This window comes from Giraffa tippelskirchi, chromosome 3, assembly GCF_054371585.1.
Source record: "Giraffa tippelskirchi isolate mGirTip1 chromosome 3, T2T-mGirTip1v1.2.pri, whole genome shotgun sequence".
Classification (NCBI taxonomy): Eukaryota; Metazoa; Chordata; class Mammalia; order Artiodactyla; family Giraffidae; genus Giraffa; species Giraffa tippelskirchi.
Genome location: NC_137277.1, coordinates 121,905,460 through 121,923,452, shown reverse-complemented (window position 1 = coordinate 121,923,452; position 17,993 = coordinate 121,905,460). Strand labels below are relative to the sequence as shown.

Here is a 17,993-nt window from a genome sequence, read left to right as displayed (position 1 = left end):
AAAAGACTTCGGGGGGGGGGGTGGTTTAAAATGAGAATTATCTTTTACACTGAGAATTAGCTTTGCCCCTCACTCCCTCCCCTAAAAAAGCAAAAGACGCAAGCAGACTTGTAGTTAATACTTTCAATATACAGTTTTGAAATGAAAATCTGACAGCAGTCATGTTAAAAAAAAAGGCTGCAGAGTGCCAACACAGACACAATCTATGGACTTCCAAATCATGTATGATTGATATATTTTTACACTACATAGATACCATTTTCCCTTTCCTTTGGAGTATGATCCAGTTACTAAGTAAAATCTCTTTCTAAAAATTATTTAATTATTTTTGGCTGCACTGGGTCTTTGTTGCTGCAGGTTTTCTTTCTCAAGTTGTGGCGAGAGGAGGCTCCTCTTCATTGCAGCGTGCAGGCTTCTCATTGTGGTGGCTTCTCTTGTTGCAGAGCATGGATTCTAGGTGTGTGGGCTCAGTAGTTGCAGCATGTGGGCTCCACAGTGCAACTCCAGTAGTTGTGGCACACGGACTTAGTTGCCCGGGGGCATGTGGGATCTTCCTAGGTTAGGAATCAAACCTGTGTTCCCTGCATTGGCAGGTGGATTCTTAACCACCGGACTTAAAGGGAAGCTCTAAGCAAAATCTTAAAAAAAGAAAATTACGTGAGCTGTACAAATTCAAAGGGATTTAAGATGCTGAATTGATAAAGATTGTTACTCTAGAGAAATCTGCAGATGAATCAAATGACATTATCCCAAGAACTACTGAAATTATAGCCAGATATTAGCTCACTTAGAACAGAATGTTAACAGGAAATAGAAGGTGATGTGCATGACTTAGTAAGCATTTTAGCTGCTCTAATAGTGCAGACAGAGGCAGCACTGACCTGGCTGCACTACAAAGCAATCTTTTGATGAACTGCAATGCTAGACAAAAACCCTGGGACAGAACAGAGAGCTCCATAGTACTTACAAAGGGTGACCATTTCTTTAGGTTAAGCACTAAGGGGTGACATGTAGTGTAAGGGTTTGGTAAAGAGTAAAAGCTTTTAAATCCAAAGATACGGGATCATATCCTGTTACTTCCTATAAGGGGCCTACCAGATTATTAATTATGTCTCAGTTCTTCATCTGCAAAATGAAGAAAATAACAGTATATTACTCATGGGGTTTTCTTGAGTTTTCATCTATACTCTTGAGGATTATATAATAAGTATATAATTGTGACGAACACCCAATTAATGTTAACTGTAAACTAGTATTACTACCTTTTAACTGTTATTATTATTACTAATAGCACTACTGCCACTGCCAACTTATTTGAGGACTATGAAAACTGGCTTCCCAGGTGGCACCAGTGGTAAAGAACCTGTCTGCCAATGTAGGAGACGCAAAAGACGCAGGTTTGATCCCTGGGTCGGGAAGATCCCCTGAAGCAGGAAATGGCAACCCACTCCAGTATTCTTGCCTGGAAACTTCCATGGACAGAGGAGCCTGGCAGGCTATAATCCATGGATCGCAGAGTCGGACACGACAGCATGTATGCACTGCATGACCATTTCTATTTCACTGCTGGATCACTATGTCCAAAAACTATGGTGGGTGCTGGGAACACAAAGTACGTATTTGTTAGACCCTCATGACAGACTATTATGTGAACAAAGTGATAAAGCCAATCATAATTTTAAGAGATATTAAAACTGACTGCATAAAAAACCCCACCAAAATATGAAACTGTATAGGAAGAAAAACACCAAAAAATGTGGCTACTAACAGATGGTGAAATCATGGAGAATTATTCTGTTCTTCATATTTTCTGAACTTTCTACAATAAGTATGCACTATTCTTTTTAATCAGAAAAAAATAATTTTTAAGAGACCAATAAAGTCAAAGATGAAGGTACAGAAGAAAGGTAAGGGTTAAAAGAAAATTGTGGCCATGTTCCAGATTCAACACAGGAGGTAAGCAGAACTCTTATGTACTTAGGAGCACATAGAAGCAATCGTACTCCTAAGAGCTAACACGCCTGCTAGGAAACAGAAATCATGAAATCAATGATTATGAGTGAAGCAAAGAACGTTCACTGTTCTCTTTTAATGTTTAATGTATTTACTTTATGTAATTTTAAAATTTAAATCTTTTTTTTTTTTTTTAAAAAGCCAACAGATGAAAGGAAAGGGGAGGTGAGACCAATGTATGCTGAGTCGCTTTAGTCATGTCTGACTCTTTGCGACTCCACGAACTGTAGCCCACCAGGCTCCTTTGTCCATGGGATTCTCCAGGTGAGAATACTGGAGTGGGTTGCCATGCCCTTCTCCAGGGGATCTTCCCAACCCAGGGATCGAACCCTTGTCTCTTAGGTCTCCTGCATTGGCAGGTGGGTTCTTTACAACTAGGCCACCTGGGAAGTCTGAGACTAATACCATCAGCGTATTATAAAGCCACAGTAAGTAAAAATGTACAGAAACAGCCAGATAATGCAGCATAAAAAAGAACTGAGAAGATGCCCTATTAGAGCAAAGAGACTTTCATTCTAGTGGAATTCAGGAGATAAACTAAAAAACTGAGTAATAACAAATGGAACTGAATATTAAACTATACAATAGAAAAGGGGAGGACTTTCTAAGTTTGAAAATTATAGAATGCTTATACATAAAAAAAAAAACCACTCTGGGAAAAATATCTACTGAATGACATATAACCTATATGAGCTAATATCTGTAACACATAAAGATCTTAAAGATGTATAAGTAAAGAACACTGAGATCCCAATGGGTAACGGACTAGAACAAATAATCTGAAAGAAAAACATTTAGTAAGTAAACATAAGGAGAAAAATGTTACTGGAAATGAAACTAGTGTAAGTTGAAACAAATACTGGTTATGACACATATCTCTCATACTAGAATACATTTCAAACTATACACTATTATTCAATGCTCAGGAGGATTAACTGAAAACCGTTCCTTCATAACTTGTCAATAGCAAGATGGACTTGTACAATGCTTTCAGAGATCAATTTGGCAATGGGCTTAAAACGTTCTGATTCAAAAAATATGTTTCTTAGAATGTATGTTAAAAAAATTAAATAGGGAACATCTTACTGACAAAGCTGTTCATAATAGCATTATTTAAATAAAAGAAATGAGGTTTAACACCACCCCATATTTATGCAATTTTCACTAGCAGAACAGATCTACATGTGACTCTAATGCTACGGTCCCAAGTTTCCTGTGTTCAAAGCACTTTCAAATACTAGAATCTTGATGGTACATTCAAAAAGATTTTTAAAAGACTTAAAAAATCAGCATTGGTTTCCTGGTAACAGAGCTGTCCACTCAGACACCCTCTATCAAGTGCTTTTGACACCAAGTTCTTGAAAGGTGTTAGCAAACTAAATTGTTCTGTCTTTGACTCTGGTCAGTGATACACTGCACAGCGTGATCTGCTTGGTTCAGTGTCCTGAATGGCATTTTCCTATAGACACTGGTGAGTGATAATAAGGGGCAGTGTGTGTGACTCCTTTTATATAAATTTAAAAACAAAGGATATGCTCATACTTGTAAATGCGCTTTTCCTCCTGAGAGAATACACAAGAAACAACAGTGGTTATTTTGGGGGGCAAGGAGAGGAATAGATTAGAGCTAGATTTGTGATCTTTATATTTTTCTTCCTTTTCAAAAACTGAAGAATAGTTGATTTACAACACTGTGTTAATTTCAGGTGTACAGCAAAGTACAGACAGGTAGATAGATAAAACAGATAGGTAGATACATGGCACATCTTCTTTATCCATTCATCTGGTGATGGCCGCTTAGGCTGCTTCCATGCCTTACTTATTGTAAACAGTGCTGCTTATGAACAATGGGGTGTGTGCATGTATCTTTATGAACTAGTTTTTGTCTTTTCTGGATACATGCCCAGCAGTGGGATTGCTGGATCATAGTGCAGCTCTATTTTTTATCTTATATCTCTCTGAACTATAGGATGTTAATTTTTACTATAGCAATATATTATTTTTTATTCTAAGAAGCAATTACATAATTTCTCAGTTTAGCAAAGAGCTCTCATTACTTAAGTTAGTACAAGAACTTTGTATGACAGATTAATCAATTGCTATATATGACCCTAATGCTGGGAAAGATTGAAGGCAGGAGGAGAAGAGAACAATGGAGGATGAGATGGTTTGATGGCGCCATGACTCAATGGATGAGTTTGAGCGAACTGGGAGATAGTGAAGGGAGAGGGAAGCCTGGCATGCTGTAGTCCATGGGGTCGCAAAGAGTCAAGAAATGACTGCGTGACTGAACGACAATTTATCTTTCTTCATGGAATGCCCCAGTCAGAAGTGAGTTTATAGAAAGGAAAGTCAATGTTCAAAACAGCAAAATGAATTCACTATTTTTAAATATTTTAAATTTAAGTCCTCAGCAGTTAAAAATTTGTGTTGCACTTTTATTCTTAAGTTTTTAGAAGAAGCAGTTTCTTAAATTTACACGAGAGGACTGTTTTAGAGAAGTGTAAAGTTGGAAATCTTCCTTTATAGCATCAAGTACAATCTTATTTCTAAGCTGAAGAACACACATGGTACATATTCAAGACAAAAGGTTTACTCTCATCTCCACTTCAGTGATGGCTCAATAAAGAAGCCTTAGTAGAAGAACCAGTTATCAAAGATGTGAGGCAATCTTACGTTTTCATCTATTCCTACTGTCCTTTAGCTTGCCAAGCTCTTGAATTTATTAGATGATGTATCTTCACTTCCTAACACCCAACATTAACATCTTCCTTCACTGCTTATGTTACTGAATTATGGAATAAACCACAAAGACCTATATGTTTTAAAATACTTTCCATTTATTATTTACTCTGAAATATTCTTGTATGGATAGAAGTTGAGGTTTTGACTCTTGGTATTAAAAATTCTAAGGGTTTCTCTGGTGACTCAGTGGTAAAAATACACTTGTCAATGCAGGAGACGTGGGTTTGATCCCTTGGTCAGGAAGAGTCCCTGGAGAAGGAAATGGCAATGCACTCCAGTATTCTTGCCTGGAAAATCCCATGCCTGGCGGGCTATAGTCCACAGCGGGTGGCAAAGGGTCGGACACGATTTATTGACTAAATACAACAACAAATAAAAATTCTATCTGACCACCTAAATAAATCAGCTATTTTGGAAGTATAAGTTAAGGTTTTGGGAAGAATAATCTTGTGCCAATGACTTCATGCAGTATGTGTAAAATTTGAAAGGAATCACACATACTTCAATTACTTTCTTTTTTTTTCATTTCAAAGATTTATTTATTTTAATTGATTAATTAATTTTAACTGGAGGCTAATTACTTTACCATATTGTGGTGTTTTTTGCCATACATTCACATGAATCAGCCATTTCAATTACTTTCAATAAGCACTTAAGCTTTCACAATCAAAGAAACTAATGCTAAATGTTTCATTAAGAGTTAAAAACTTCTCACTTCTATATAAAACTCTTGATTTTAGGGATTTGATACATAAACCTAATCTGATTTGTAATCTTTAAAAATATGTAAAATACTGCCCTTAATTTGAGGAGAAAATATACAAATATTTGTTATATAAACAGACTAGAGGCTTCCCACCCTTAACAGAATTCTAGCTGTCATACTTTTGACACCTTAATTTCCTTATTCATGGCTTTTCAGCACTTTACTTGAAACTGACAGCATTTGTAGTTTTTCGAAGTCCAATTTTAATGTGCTACTACTTCTAGAGTTAAAACACATGAATGATTCCAAATCAGTCATATTTATTGTCATTATAATTTTTCCATGTAAGGAAGAAGGGAGTAGCAGCAACCAGGATTCTGAAATTCAAAGATTTTATTTATCTTTTTCAAATAATCTTGTCAGAAATAAAAAGCACTGACAATCATTACTGGCAAGAGTGTGGAGCAAGTGGTACTGTCACACACTTGGGGGAGTAAACCTGAGTACAGCATTTCGGGAGTGTGATCTGGTATCGGAAAATTTTAATATGCGTGTGCCAAACCTTCAACCCTAGCAATTTAACTTCGAGAAATCTACTTTGGAGAAATACTGCCTTATGTAGATCTGTACCCGATATCATGGAAGTTTCTCCAAGAAACATTGTTAATTGAAAATTAAAAAAAAAAGGTACAGAAATCATGTATAAATATGGTATCACCTACATAAAATAAGACAAATTAAAACACATACAAAACAAAATCATGTATGTATGTGTGTGTGTGCATATGTGCATTAAAAAGAAAGATTTGGGGGGAAAGACACTGAACAAACTATTAAGAATTAATAGGAAAGGCTGCGGCAAAAGATACACAGTAGAGAAGAAAAAGGAAGATATTATTTGTACTCTTTGAAAAATCCATGTGAAAACATTAATGTACTACCTGGGTAACTTACAACTTACATACACACATGTATACAAACTTAAAAACAAAGTAGGATCATCTTCTAAGTAAAAATTATAAAAACCAGATTAATGAAAATTCAAAAACAAAATTACTGAAATTTAGCTTAGTACTATACTAAAAGAATACTATCCACTCCTTTACCAAATTCAGTTTATTACAAGAATCCAAAAATGGTTCAACATTAAGAAATCCATTATTGTAAACCAATACAATTACATACAGTTGGTTCTTGCTACTTGTGGCTTTATATGTTTTCCATGGGGTTGCAAAGAGTCAGAGATGACTGAATAACTGAGCATACACACATGTTTTATAAAGTCAAGAGGAACAATGAATTAATACTGAACCACTGCTCCTAGGGGAAATATAGAGTGAGGTTTCTGTGCACGTCTGGTCACGGTATTTTTATTAGTCCAACAATACATAAATCTGTTGTGTGTATTTCTGTTTAAAGACACCTTATTTAGTATTATTGTTGATTCATTAACATAGAACTCATGTCCAACAACACTATAACTCATGCTGGGACAAAACTTAGCTATTAATAATTCATATTTTCTCCATAATGTATATTATGGGCTCTCTGTTATTTAGGAATATCAGAGAACACTTCAGCACTGTGCTTCAGGGGCAATTTTAAACAGTTAAATTACCAAAATAAAGCAGAAAACTGTGAAGAATGTAGCATTAAATAGCCTGCAAAGAGGGCACTTGTTTGCGAGAGCTGATACAAGGCAGAGCTTCACTGGGTTTAATCTCAGCTGAAAATGTTGTATTAGGAGACTCACATTTCTCACCGCTGCTCATGTGAATATCTGGTATGTCTGTGAATGACAGTGAAAGCACTCCAAGTGTTGATTCTGGGGTTACAAATACATGTTATAGTAGGTGAATTTGCAAATACATAATCTGTGAATAATGAAGATCAACTGATTATTTCCAACAAACAAAAAAACAAACAGGAGAGTATTCTGAATCTCTATATAAATATGCTCAACACAATGATATTTTGAGGGAAAAATTTTTCTGGAAAAGGAATGATAAAATTTAACACCTATTCCTGATAACAGAAAACCTGGACTAGATGAAAACTTCTAACCTACTTTTTAAACTTTGGTACTGGTTCCTATTAACACTGTATGCAGAACACCTAACGACATGAAATAACTCAGCAGGAGTTTATACCTCTACTGTTTGAAAAATTCCTCATTGTGAGAATCCTTGCAAAACTGGGCAATCTACTAATTATTGCAGAGAGAAACAAGAAATGAGATAAACATTTGGAAGAAAAGGACAAAATAATTATTTGTAAATGATATCAATGCCTACCTATAATCCTCATGTACCTCAATAATTATCAATTCATGGCCATTCGTTTCAGCCTTATCCCTCAATTTCTATACTATTTTGAAGCAAACTCCTGCAAACTCTCTATTATTTCATCCATATATAATTCGGTATGGATCTGTAAGAGATTTCTTTTTAAAAATAACATTACGACAGTATTATCTCAACTTCAAAAAAAATGAACAATTTTTTAACACCAAATATCCAGTCAATGTTCAAATATTCAACAGTCTCAGGCTTTTCAACTATATATTTAAATTAGGATCTAAATAAGTGATTAGTTGAGATACATCTGTTTTAATCCATAGGTTCCTTCTCCTGGTTCAATTTATTTCTTGAAGAGATCAGGCGGTTTGCCTGGTAGTTTGCTACAGTCTAGATTTTGCTGCCTGTATCCCCTTTGTCGTTTAACATGTTCCTTTGTCCTATGACTTTTCTGTAAGTTGGTAGTTAGATCTAAAGGCTTAACGAGATGTGGGTGTAACTTTTTGGGTAAGACTACTTCATTGGGTGGTGTTGTATTCTTTCATAAATAGACATAAAATATTTCTGGTTGTCTCTCTATTATATGTTGTTAGCAATCACTGATGATCAATACCTAGATAATTCACTGGGGGCAAAATAACAATGTTCTAATATTCTTCATTTTATTAGCTAGATACTTCTCTAAAGGGACACCCCCCCATATCTACTATTTGGTTGGTCAGTGATAAACAATTCATACAGAAATGACACTTCCAGCATTTATCAGATTTGAAAATAATGAGCTTGTTCTATTTATGACCAACTAGGTTTTCTGTTTGTTTGCCTTAGCATTATTATAAACTTACGGATTTAAACATATCTGATGTGTTTCAATTCACTGTAGTTGTCCTTTCTCATATTCAAACTGTTCTATTTTTTGGATGAGTGTGAAGGGAAGTACTGTTGGTTCAGGATTACAGGTAGCATGCACTCTATCTTTTAATTTGCTAAATAACTTTGTTTAGGAAACAAGGTGCCAATTTGGACAAAACAAAGGTTCCTCGTCTAATGGGAGAAAGACAAATAAATGAAAGATTACAATACAATGTGATTATCTGCTGGTAGAGTAAATGGCCCAACCTTTCATGAAGGCAAGTCAACATTTCTTTAAAAAGTTAAAATTCTACCAGTATTTTTCTCAAAGTCCAGTAGTAGTCATCTATGTGGGGGAGGATAGACAAATTCTTAATAAAAGTGATTCTGAGACCGTAAGATATATATGTATAAAATGCTGGAATTGTTAAAATAATTGCTACTGCTGCTAAGTCGCTTCAGTCGTGTCCGACTCTGTGCGACCCTATAGATGGCAGCCCATCAGGCTCCGCCGTCCCTAGGATTCTCCAGGCAAGAATACTGGAGTGGGTTGCCATTTCCTTCTCCAGTGCATGAAAGGGAAAAGTGAAAGTGAAGTCGCTCAGTCGTGTCCGACCCTTAGCGAACCCATGGACTGCAGCCTACCAGGCTCCTCTGTCCATAGAATTTTCCAGGCAAGAGTACTGGAGTGGGTTGCCATTTCCTTCTCCGTTTAGGCCTATATTAATTCGATAATAAATATTTTAAAATAAAAAGTGTTGTAACACAGAACGTATTAAATAGTATAGAAGTAATTAACTGCTAGGGCAACAGAAGGTGTCCTAAAAAGCTTCTGAATTCTGTTCATATTCCACCAGTTACTACGAGAATTAGGGCAAGTAGCTTTATCATTCTGAGCCTTACTCTCCTCACTTATAAGGAACAGCAATACCTATTCTGCCTATTTCACAAGTTTGTGGGGATGACCAAGGGTGAAAAAGTGTTCAAAAGTATAAAGTTATAAACTAATGAGAGTCACTAATACTTTCAGGCAATTTGGAACACTAGTTTCCATAAGAAATTGAAGTTTGTCTAAATTCCCCTAGTAATTCTTTTCTGTTGTTAACGCTAAATTCTTAGCACTGCAGAAGTTTCTACAATGATAAAAATATTTTATATTTGTCCTGTCTGTTCAATATGGAAGCCACTAGCCACTCTGGCTATTAAGCACTCAAAATACAGCTGATGTCTGAGCTATAGAATTTTAATTTTAATAGCTAAATGTAGCCAGTGGCTACTTGACAACTCAGTCTAGCTGTATCTCTCTTTTACCTCTTTCCTTAGCTAAATATTACAAACATTAGAATATTTTCATATTAACAAATGAAAAACTTCTCAAAAACACTCTTTACTTCAAAAAAATCAAACTTTTGAGAGGTTCTAGAAAAGTACTTTAAAGTTTTAGATTTCATCTGAGTTTTAAGGCCAAATTATTATTATTATTATTTTTTTTTAATTGAAGGCTAATTGCTTTATAGAATTTGTTTTCTGTCAAACATCAACATGAATCAGCGGTAGGTGTACATATGTCCCCTCCCTCTTGACCCTCCCGTCCAGTCTCCCTCCCCATCCCACCCCTCTAGGTTGATAGAGAGCCCCTGTTTGAGTTCCCTGAGACATACAGCAAATTCCCATTGGCTATCTATTTTACATATGGTAATGTAAGTTTTTAGGAGAAGGCAATGGCACCCCACTCCAGTATTCTTGCCTGGAAAACCCCATGGACGGAGGAGCCTGGTAGGCTTACAGCCCATGGGGTCGCTAAGAGTCAGACACGACTGAGCGACTTCACTTTCACTTTTTCCTTTCATGCATTGGAGAAGGAAATGGCAACCCACTCCAGTATTCTTGCCTGGAGAATCCCAGGGACGGCGGAGCCTGGTGGGCTGCCGTCTATGGGGTCGCACAGAGTCGGACACGACTGAAGTGACTTAGCAGCAGCAGCAGCAGCAATGTAAGTTTTCATTTTACTCTCTCCTTACATCTCACCCTCTCCTCCCCTCTCCCCGTTTCCATAAGTCTATTCTGTTTCTCCACTGCTGCCTTGTAAATAAATTCATCAGTACCATCTTTCTAGATTCCATATATATGCGTTAGTATATGATATTTATCTTTCTCTTTCTGACTTACTTCACTCTGTGTAACAGTCTCTAGATTCATCCACCTCATTAGAACTGACTCAAATGTGTTCCTTTCTATGGATGAGTAATATTCCAGTTTGTAGATGTACCACAACTTCTTTATCCATTCATTTGTCGATGGACATCTAGGTTGCTTCCGTGTTCTAGCTATTGTAAATAGTGCTGCAATGAACATTGGGGCGCATGTGTCTTTTCCAATTTTGGTTTCCTCAGGGTATATACCTAGGAGTGGGACTGCTGGGTCATATGGTGGCTTTAATCCTAGTTTTTTAAGGAAATCTCCATATCATCTTCCATACTGACTATATCAATTTATATCCCCATTAACAGTGCAAAAGGGTTCCCTTTTCTCCACACCCTCTCCAGCATTTATTGTTTGTAGACTTTTTGATGATGGAAGGCCAAATTAAGAATATAAGAACCTAAAATTAACCATGTACTAATATTTTACATTGACTTAAGAAGGAAAACAGGTGTTTCTGTTTTGTTTTTAAAGATCTGCTTTGGCTTGTGAGAAATTTGCAAAAGAAAAATTCAGTGATTACCAAAATACATGTAACCATCTAATCAATCTTACCTTTAGCTCTGCTTGTATGAACCCTTGCACGCACCCAAACAACTTCATCAGCTTTTTGTACTGTCAAATCACTAATTCGAACCAAAACTCGATCTGCAGCAGAAAAGTGAAATAATTTTGTAATTCAGAATTTACAAAGAGATCAAGACCAAAATTACTTTGATAGCTAACATAAATACTTCATATTATCTTAGATGATTCTCATCTCTAGCAACACTCTTTCCTTTTGCTTTTCTTTTCATTGGTTTATAACATCATATGCTTCAATATGTATAACATTATATTTCAGCTTCTATATACTTAACAGCATGCTCAATACCAAAAGTTTAGTTTCCAAACATTACCACAGATTTGACCCTGTTACCCATTTCACCCTCCCCTCATGCTCCTTCCCCTCTAGTAACCACTACTCTGCTCTATGTTTTGTTGTTTGGTTTGCTCATTTATTAATTTTTGTATTCCATCTATGTTGTTGCAAAAGGCAAGATTTCTTCTTTTTTAATGGCACACATATATACCACGTCTTCTTTATCTATTCATCTATCGACAGGCACTTAGGGCGTTCTCATACTTTGGCTACTGGAAAAAATGCTGCAGTAACATAAGGGTGCACATATATTTTGATTAGTACTTTCATATTCTTCAGATAAATACCCAGAAGTGGAACTGCTGGATTATATGGTAGTTCTATTCTTAATTTTTTGAGGAACCCTTGTACTGTTTTCCATAGTGGCTATAGCCAATTTACATTCCTACTCACGTTGTTTGAGGGTTAACACCTTCTCTATCACCTTCTGTATGCAATTTGCCTCAAGTTTTATGACTTGAATATCCTAAATATATCTCTAAAACCTAACCAATTCTCTTTCATCTTCACTGCCACCATTCTAAACCAACGTACTATATTATATCTTGCCTAAATGAGAGCAAAAGCATTCTAACTGGCAATCCCTTGATAATTCAAACTACAGTGGAGTCAACATAATTTCAAAATGCAAATCTGCTGAACATTTCAATGACTTATAAAGCCAAACAGAGCCTGTCTTCTCCTGCCTCTGCCTGAGTGGACATGGTATTTTTGCTTGCCTGTCATAGTATGTAAGTCAGCTAGCCACATGAGGGGACTCTCTGCCAGGCCTGGACAGTCATAGCACCCCATTCCCCAGGACACAGTGACTGTATTCAAACTAGGCCAATCAAAGTCCTTTTCTGGTATGTAATATACAGATAATGGGAATGAAGCTGTCTTCCTCCAGGTCACTGAGCTGAGATAGTATTGACCCAGGGTTGCAGCCACCATCTTTCCTACTACCTGAATTTGCAGGATGGGAGAATGAGGTCAATAGCCTAGTGGAAGCAGAGCCAGGAAGTAGAGACTGAAAGCCCCATCAATAATGCTCAAACTTCTAAATCCTATCATGGCATATGCCATCTTACACTTTGTTTCCTACTGTTACTTGAACCAATAAATTCCCCTTTTGACTATAAGTGAGCCCCAACAATTATGCCCCCCAATACAAATAGCCAAGTACTAGAGTCCCCCAAACAGGAAAACTGTGAAAAAACTATGGTGTGAAGATAGTGATACAAGGCAATCATGATCCAGAAATATTTTGATATTGTCCTAAATATGCAATAATTTCAGTATTAAAGAAAAAGAAGCATAAATAAAAAATATTCTAATAGAATGATACCACATCACGAATAATAAAAGATCTCAAGTCTCAATGGTTATGTGGCCTGACTGTAACCAAATTTGTCAACATCACATGCTTTAAAACCTAGTTACCCTAATACTAAAAATACTTTTGTGGGGGGTATTATAATAAAATCAAATTATAAATATATTTCACCTACTTTGCCTACATGTATTTATAATTTATCTCTTGAAGTAAAGATGCAGCTTAGAGAGAAATTTGGTTTACAGGAGAATACCATGGTTCTCATTGCCAAAAGCAAAGAGAATGAATGTGAAATTTTCAAGCACTACTCATCACAAGAGACTTTCTGTAAAACTCTGTACATGGACCTTAGAAGTTAAGCTAACTTCCAATTCTGCTGTGTAAACTCAGACAAAAGAAAGTGTGAAAGAGAAAAGACAGACATAGTAACATAATATTTTAAAAGACAGATCTGAAAATGCCAAGATTGAAAGAGTAAACAACTTATTAGACAATCAAAATTCAAAACAAAACTAAGTCTAAAAGAATAGACTTGTAAATAAGCATCATGATTACAGTAATTTTAATAGTACTTTGGAAAAGAAAGAATAATGGCCCTTCTTTCATGTGGCATTCCAATGAATTAGCATAGGAGTTCTCAACCTTTAACGTATCCACACACGGCTGAGGTGCATGTCACACTCCCACCAATATGAGTGGCTAAGGCAAAGATTAGTGGCAGTAGGGTTTCAATTTGAAAACCTACTACCTCCTCCACAGTTAAGTCACTCATATTAGAATAAAAGAATTTTGGAGAAATGGAAGCAGACAGATAACTTTATGTTGAACAAAATTTTCTGATTTTAACAGAGGTAAAACCAAGGGTAGAATTTTGCTGTTATTTAATGTAATCAGATTACATAGGTAGTTTAACCTTTCTTTTGGTAGGGAAAGCTTATAACTGTTCTAGCTACTGTTATAACAGTAGTCTGGTTTTGATAGCTACATGGGAACAATAATTGTGGCAAAGGGTGACTGAGGCTTATATAAGAGTCAAACTCCAGTTAAGATTTTTGATGTTAGAGCTCAAGGAAGTGCAGTTCAGGAAGATAGATAAGCTGAGAAAAAGTCTCACATGACCTCTTCTGCTTGTCCTGGCAGGGGTAGTAGTCCTCTCCTATAGCATATTGCTTCTATCCCATTTTATACTCAATTATTTTACTTCACTAGCTTTATCTTTTGGAAATGGTTTATTCTCAGCAACCTATTTTGGTCTTTCATTGTACATTTTCCCAACAAAGTTGGGGAGGAAAAGTGATGTTGTGACCATGCAATAAGTTAAATCTAAAATAACAATTAAAACTGACCTGGGGTATATTATTTTCAAAGCATAAAATTCACAGGCAGGCATATATATTAGAAGTACTTGGTGCTTCCAATGGGCCAGAGCCTAAAGGTCTGCAGGTGTACCAAAGCTTGAAAGACATAATTTGGGGTGTCTACCAGAAGAAAAATGATTGTTAAATAGTTGAGTAGGATAAACTTGTTGAAATTGCATATATAAAATGGAAAAAAAAAAAGAGAAACAAAAATAGACACAAACAAAAAAGAAACAGAAATAAAAGGAAGACAAATGTTTACAAATAGAAAACTTACAGATCTGAGAGAAACAATTAAATCATTTTCAAAGAAATATTTATATAAGTCAAGGAGGGTACTAAAAGAGGTAGCTTCATGAGGCATGCAAAAAAGGCTGCATATGAAGAAAGTAGCTACTATTAACTATCTTTTATCTCCTAGGCCCGAGTCAAATCTTTTTACATGATCACTTAGGAATATCTTTCTAATATAATTTACCGCTTAAAATATACTAATTTAATGTGTTTTCTTCCTTTTCTAGATTAGGGACCCTAAATTGACAATGTCTGCACTGGGTTATGGCACATGCTTGGACTTTCAAGGTGGCTTGAAACAATCTGCCTGCCAAGCAGGAGATGTGTGTTCCATCCCTGGGTTGGGAAGATCCCCTGGAGAAGGAAATGGCAACCCACTCCATTCTTGCCTGGGAAATCCCATGGACAGATGAGCCTGGCCAGCTACAGTCCATGGGGTCACAAAGAGTCAGACGCGACTTAGCAACTAAACAACAACAATGGTATAAGCTTGCCATTTAAATTTTTCAGAATTATGCCTTCGGAGTTATGTTTTCAGTTATGTCAGCCTTACTTAAAACTTTATGAAGAGCTTTCCTGGAATTAGAAAGTAAAAAAAGCCTTTTTAAATTATCACATAACTACTAACCTGGTTTTTCTTGTGATTGTATCATTGAAGATACTCCATATCTTTCTTTTGCATAATCCTACAAAAAAAGTTTTTACATTATGACTTTTTATTTAAACACTAATAGCATAGTATTAATAAACACAACAGAAAAAGATGAATTCATTTTAGCTTTCAGGACTATTTTATTAATTCAAACTAGTAGTTTTAAACTGTGGCAATATGTCATATCATTTATATATGCACTCCATAGAAAAAGGATAAGCACCCAGCTTCTGGATAATTTATTTTGAAGATCACCACTCCTGGATTGATATACCATACAAAACAGCACTCTCAAATAAAATTTACACACATGTACAACACATCTTAACTACTTTCTTCAAAAAGGAGATTAAACTACTTCAAAGAAGGGTTATAAATTTCCTCTTTTTGAAGGGAGAAGGGTGAGGTACCACAGTTTTATTAACTTCCTATTACAGGAAGAGATGTTCAAAGAGAACCAACAGTTAGGGATAAGCTTTCTGAGCACCAGATGTCCAGTTTTTAGAAATCAGAGATGTTGGATAAAAGCTAACTACAACTTTCCTTTTGTAAAACATCATCAAAAAATTTGCCAGCTTCCTGTTCTAAAACCATCTTCATGATATCAGGTTGCAAGTGCTTTCAACACTGACAATATGACACCAAAATTCTTATTACAGATTTTAAGCCAGGAACAGGAAAAAGAGGCCTAGAGTCTAGACTATCATTGACAAACTATATTTATTAAATCGGTAAGCAGCCTTTTATTTTAATCTCACTTGACCGAGAAAATGATCTCTTAAGATCCTTCCAGCTATAAAGTGACATACCTCTGCCACAATGTCTACCTTATATAATCCATAGACCTCCACTATTTGCAAAGGCACACTACTAGTTTACATACTTAATCAGATCAAGAATACATAAAAATGGTTTCCTTCAAGGTAATTTAGGATGTGAATAAAACAATTTGTTTCTGTCCCTACAGTTATCTGTTGGAATCCTCTCCTTTAGATTTGGAAGATATTAGATTTTGTATTTATACCAAAACAAACCAGACAACATGTTAAAGTGCTTACTGAACAATTTTTTTTTCCAAATTAAAAAAAAATACACCTTAAAGACAAAGATAATCCCAGTTCTACTATAAAGATAGTCACAAAATGTGGTAGGAGGGCAGCATAAAAAGGTTACAGCATGTGAACAGAAAAAAGGGGATCACTTATTAGTACTGTTCATATTTCAGCAACCCTATTCCATCTAATGCTTTTAAAATGAACTATTTCTTATACAGATTATCACAAATTCATATCTCAATAGAAAAATTAGCAGCCAGGTAGAAATCTCATTTCACTAAGAGCACACATCACTTGTAGAAAGGTTTCAAACATTCACTTCTGAAAAGCACTGATGGACTACAGGGTATTATGAATTACATAGATGATTTGCGGTCACTTCATCTCAAACGCATTCTCCACAAACTTCCCCACCTACCTCACTTGGGTTACTTAAGAGAAGAAAGGAAATAAAAACGACCGCTTTTCTCTAAAGCTGTCACATGGAAAACGGTCATTATAGTGGCAGATCGCTTTACGAAGCACTGTCATTACTTGAAAAACATTAGGTACACGAGTGCTGAGCAAAAATCGATTATCAGTGGACATTAAAAATTTCCGGGGAAGAGACGGAGTACGTGAAGTACGTGCCTAACCCAGCGAGGTTTAAGGTTGACCCGGCCGCTCCTACTTCCGGGGCAGTTGGTACTTCACGTCCTCCGCGCCCCGCTCCCTCGCCCTCCAGCTCAGAGACACGCTTCTTGTAAGCCATGCCTCCAGGCGCCCCAGTGAGAAATGCGATCCGGCGTGGGTCTGGCTAAGCTGCTCGGGCAAGGGCCCTGGAGGCCCGGTTGAAGGCTCCGGGCGTCCGGACCCCAGGCCTGTGGCCTGCAGGCAAAGTGCCGCCAGGGATCCAGAGGCCAGGGCCCCTGCTCACCCTACCCTCGGCTCCCCCCCAGCGCGATCCGGCCCAAGGGTCTGTTCTTCCAGGCCCGGAGAAGGAGGAAACCCACTTCCGCCGCGTCCATGATCTCCCGCGGCTTCTCCTGACTCCTGCGGCTGGCGTTGGCGCTGGGCATCTGGACAACTGGACGGGGCAGCGATCACCACCCTCCCTCGCAGGCTTCCGTAGGGCAGGCCAAAGGGGCTTCTCCCTCCCGCACAGTCTCCGCCCTCCCTGCACTCCGGTCACAGCACACGAGCTCGGACTCCGCGTGGACTGTCGGCTCCGGAAAGATCGCGATAACCGCAGTTCTCTCGAGATCCCGGAGGCTGAAGGCCGCGCGCCGGCGTTTCCTTTTCTTGCCCCGCCCCTACGGGAGTTTGCCTGGAGTTAGAGGGAATCCCTGGGAATTCCCCGGGAATTTAGTTACAGTTTCGCGAGATTGACTCTGAGGGGAAAGATCCCGAGCATGCCAGTTGGCACGCTCTTCCGCTCATTCATTTTTCGGCCATATCCCACCTGCGAAGTCTACTGTGTTCTCTTTTCAGCCCTATTTACTCCTCGCTTTGAGAGCAAACTTTGCTAAAACTTCCACACACGCTCAGGACTTTTCCTCCCTTGAACGTCTCCGTGAGTACTCCCCAGCGGCAGTGTAGCTGCC

At 37.2% G+C, this 17,993-nt stretch overlaps 1 protein-coding gene across 1 annotated transcript in view; it reads right to left on the bottom strand.

The window, feature by feature from the left end:
* DARS1 (aspartyl-tRNA synthetase 1) overlaps window positions 1-17,584 on the bottom strand; it is a 69,105-nt gene extending 51,521 nt beyond the window's left edge. Inside the window, exons 1-3 of the mRNA XM_081579100.1 lie at window positions 17,403-17,584; window positions 15,332-15,389; window positions 11,370-11,462 (exon numbers count right to left, since the gene is read on the bottom strand). Of these exons, the coding sequence (XP_081435226.1) occupies window positions 11,370-11,462; window positions 15,332-15,389; window positions 17,403-17,468 (217 nt within the window). The 5' untranslated portion in view covers window positions 17,469-17,584. The remainder of the gene's footprint in view (window positions 1-11,369; window positions 11,463-15,331; window positions 15,390-17,402) is intronic.
* Window positions 17,585-17,993: the final 409 nt, after the last annotated feature.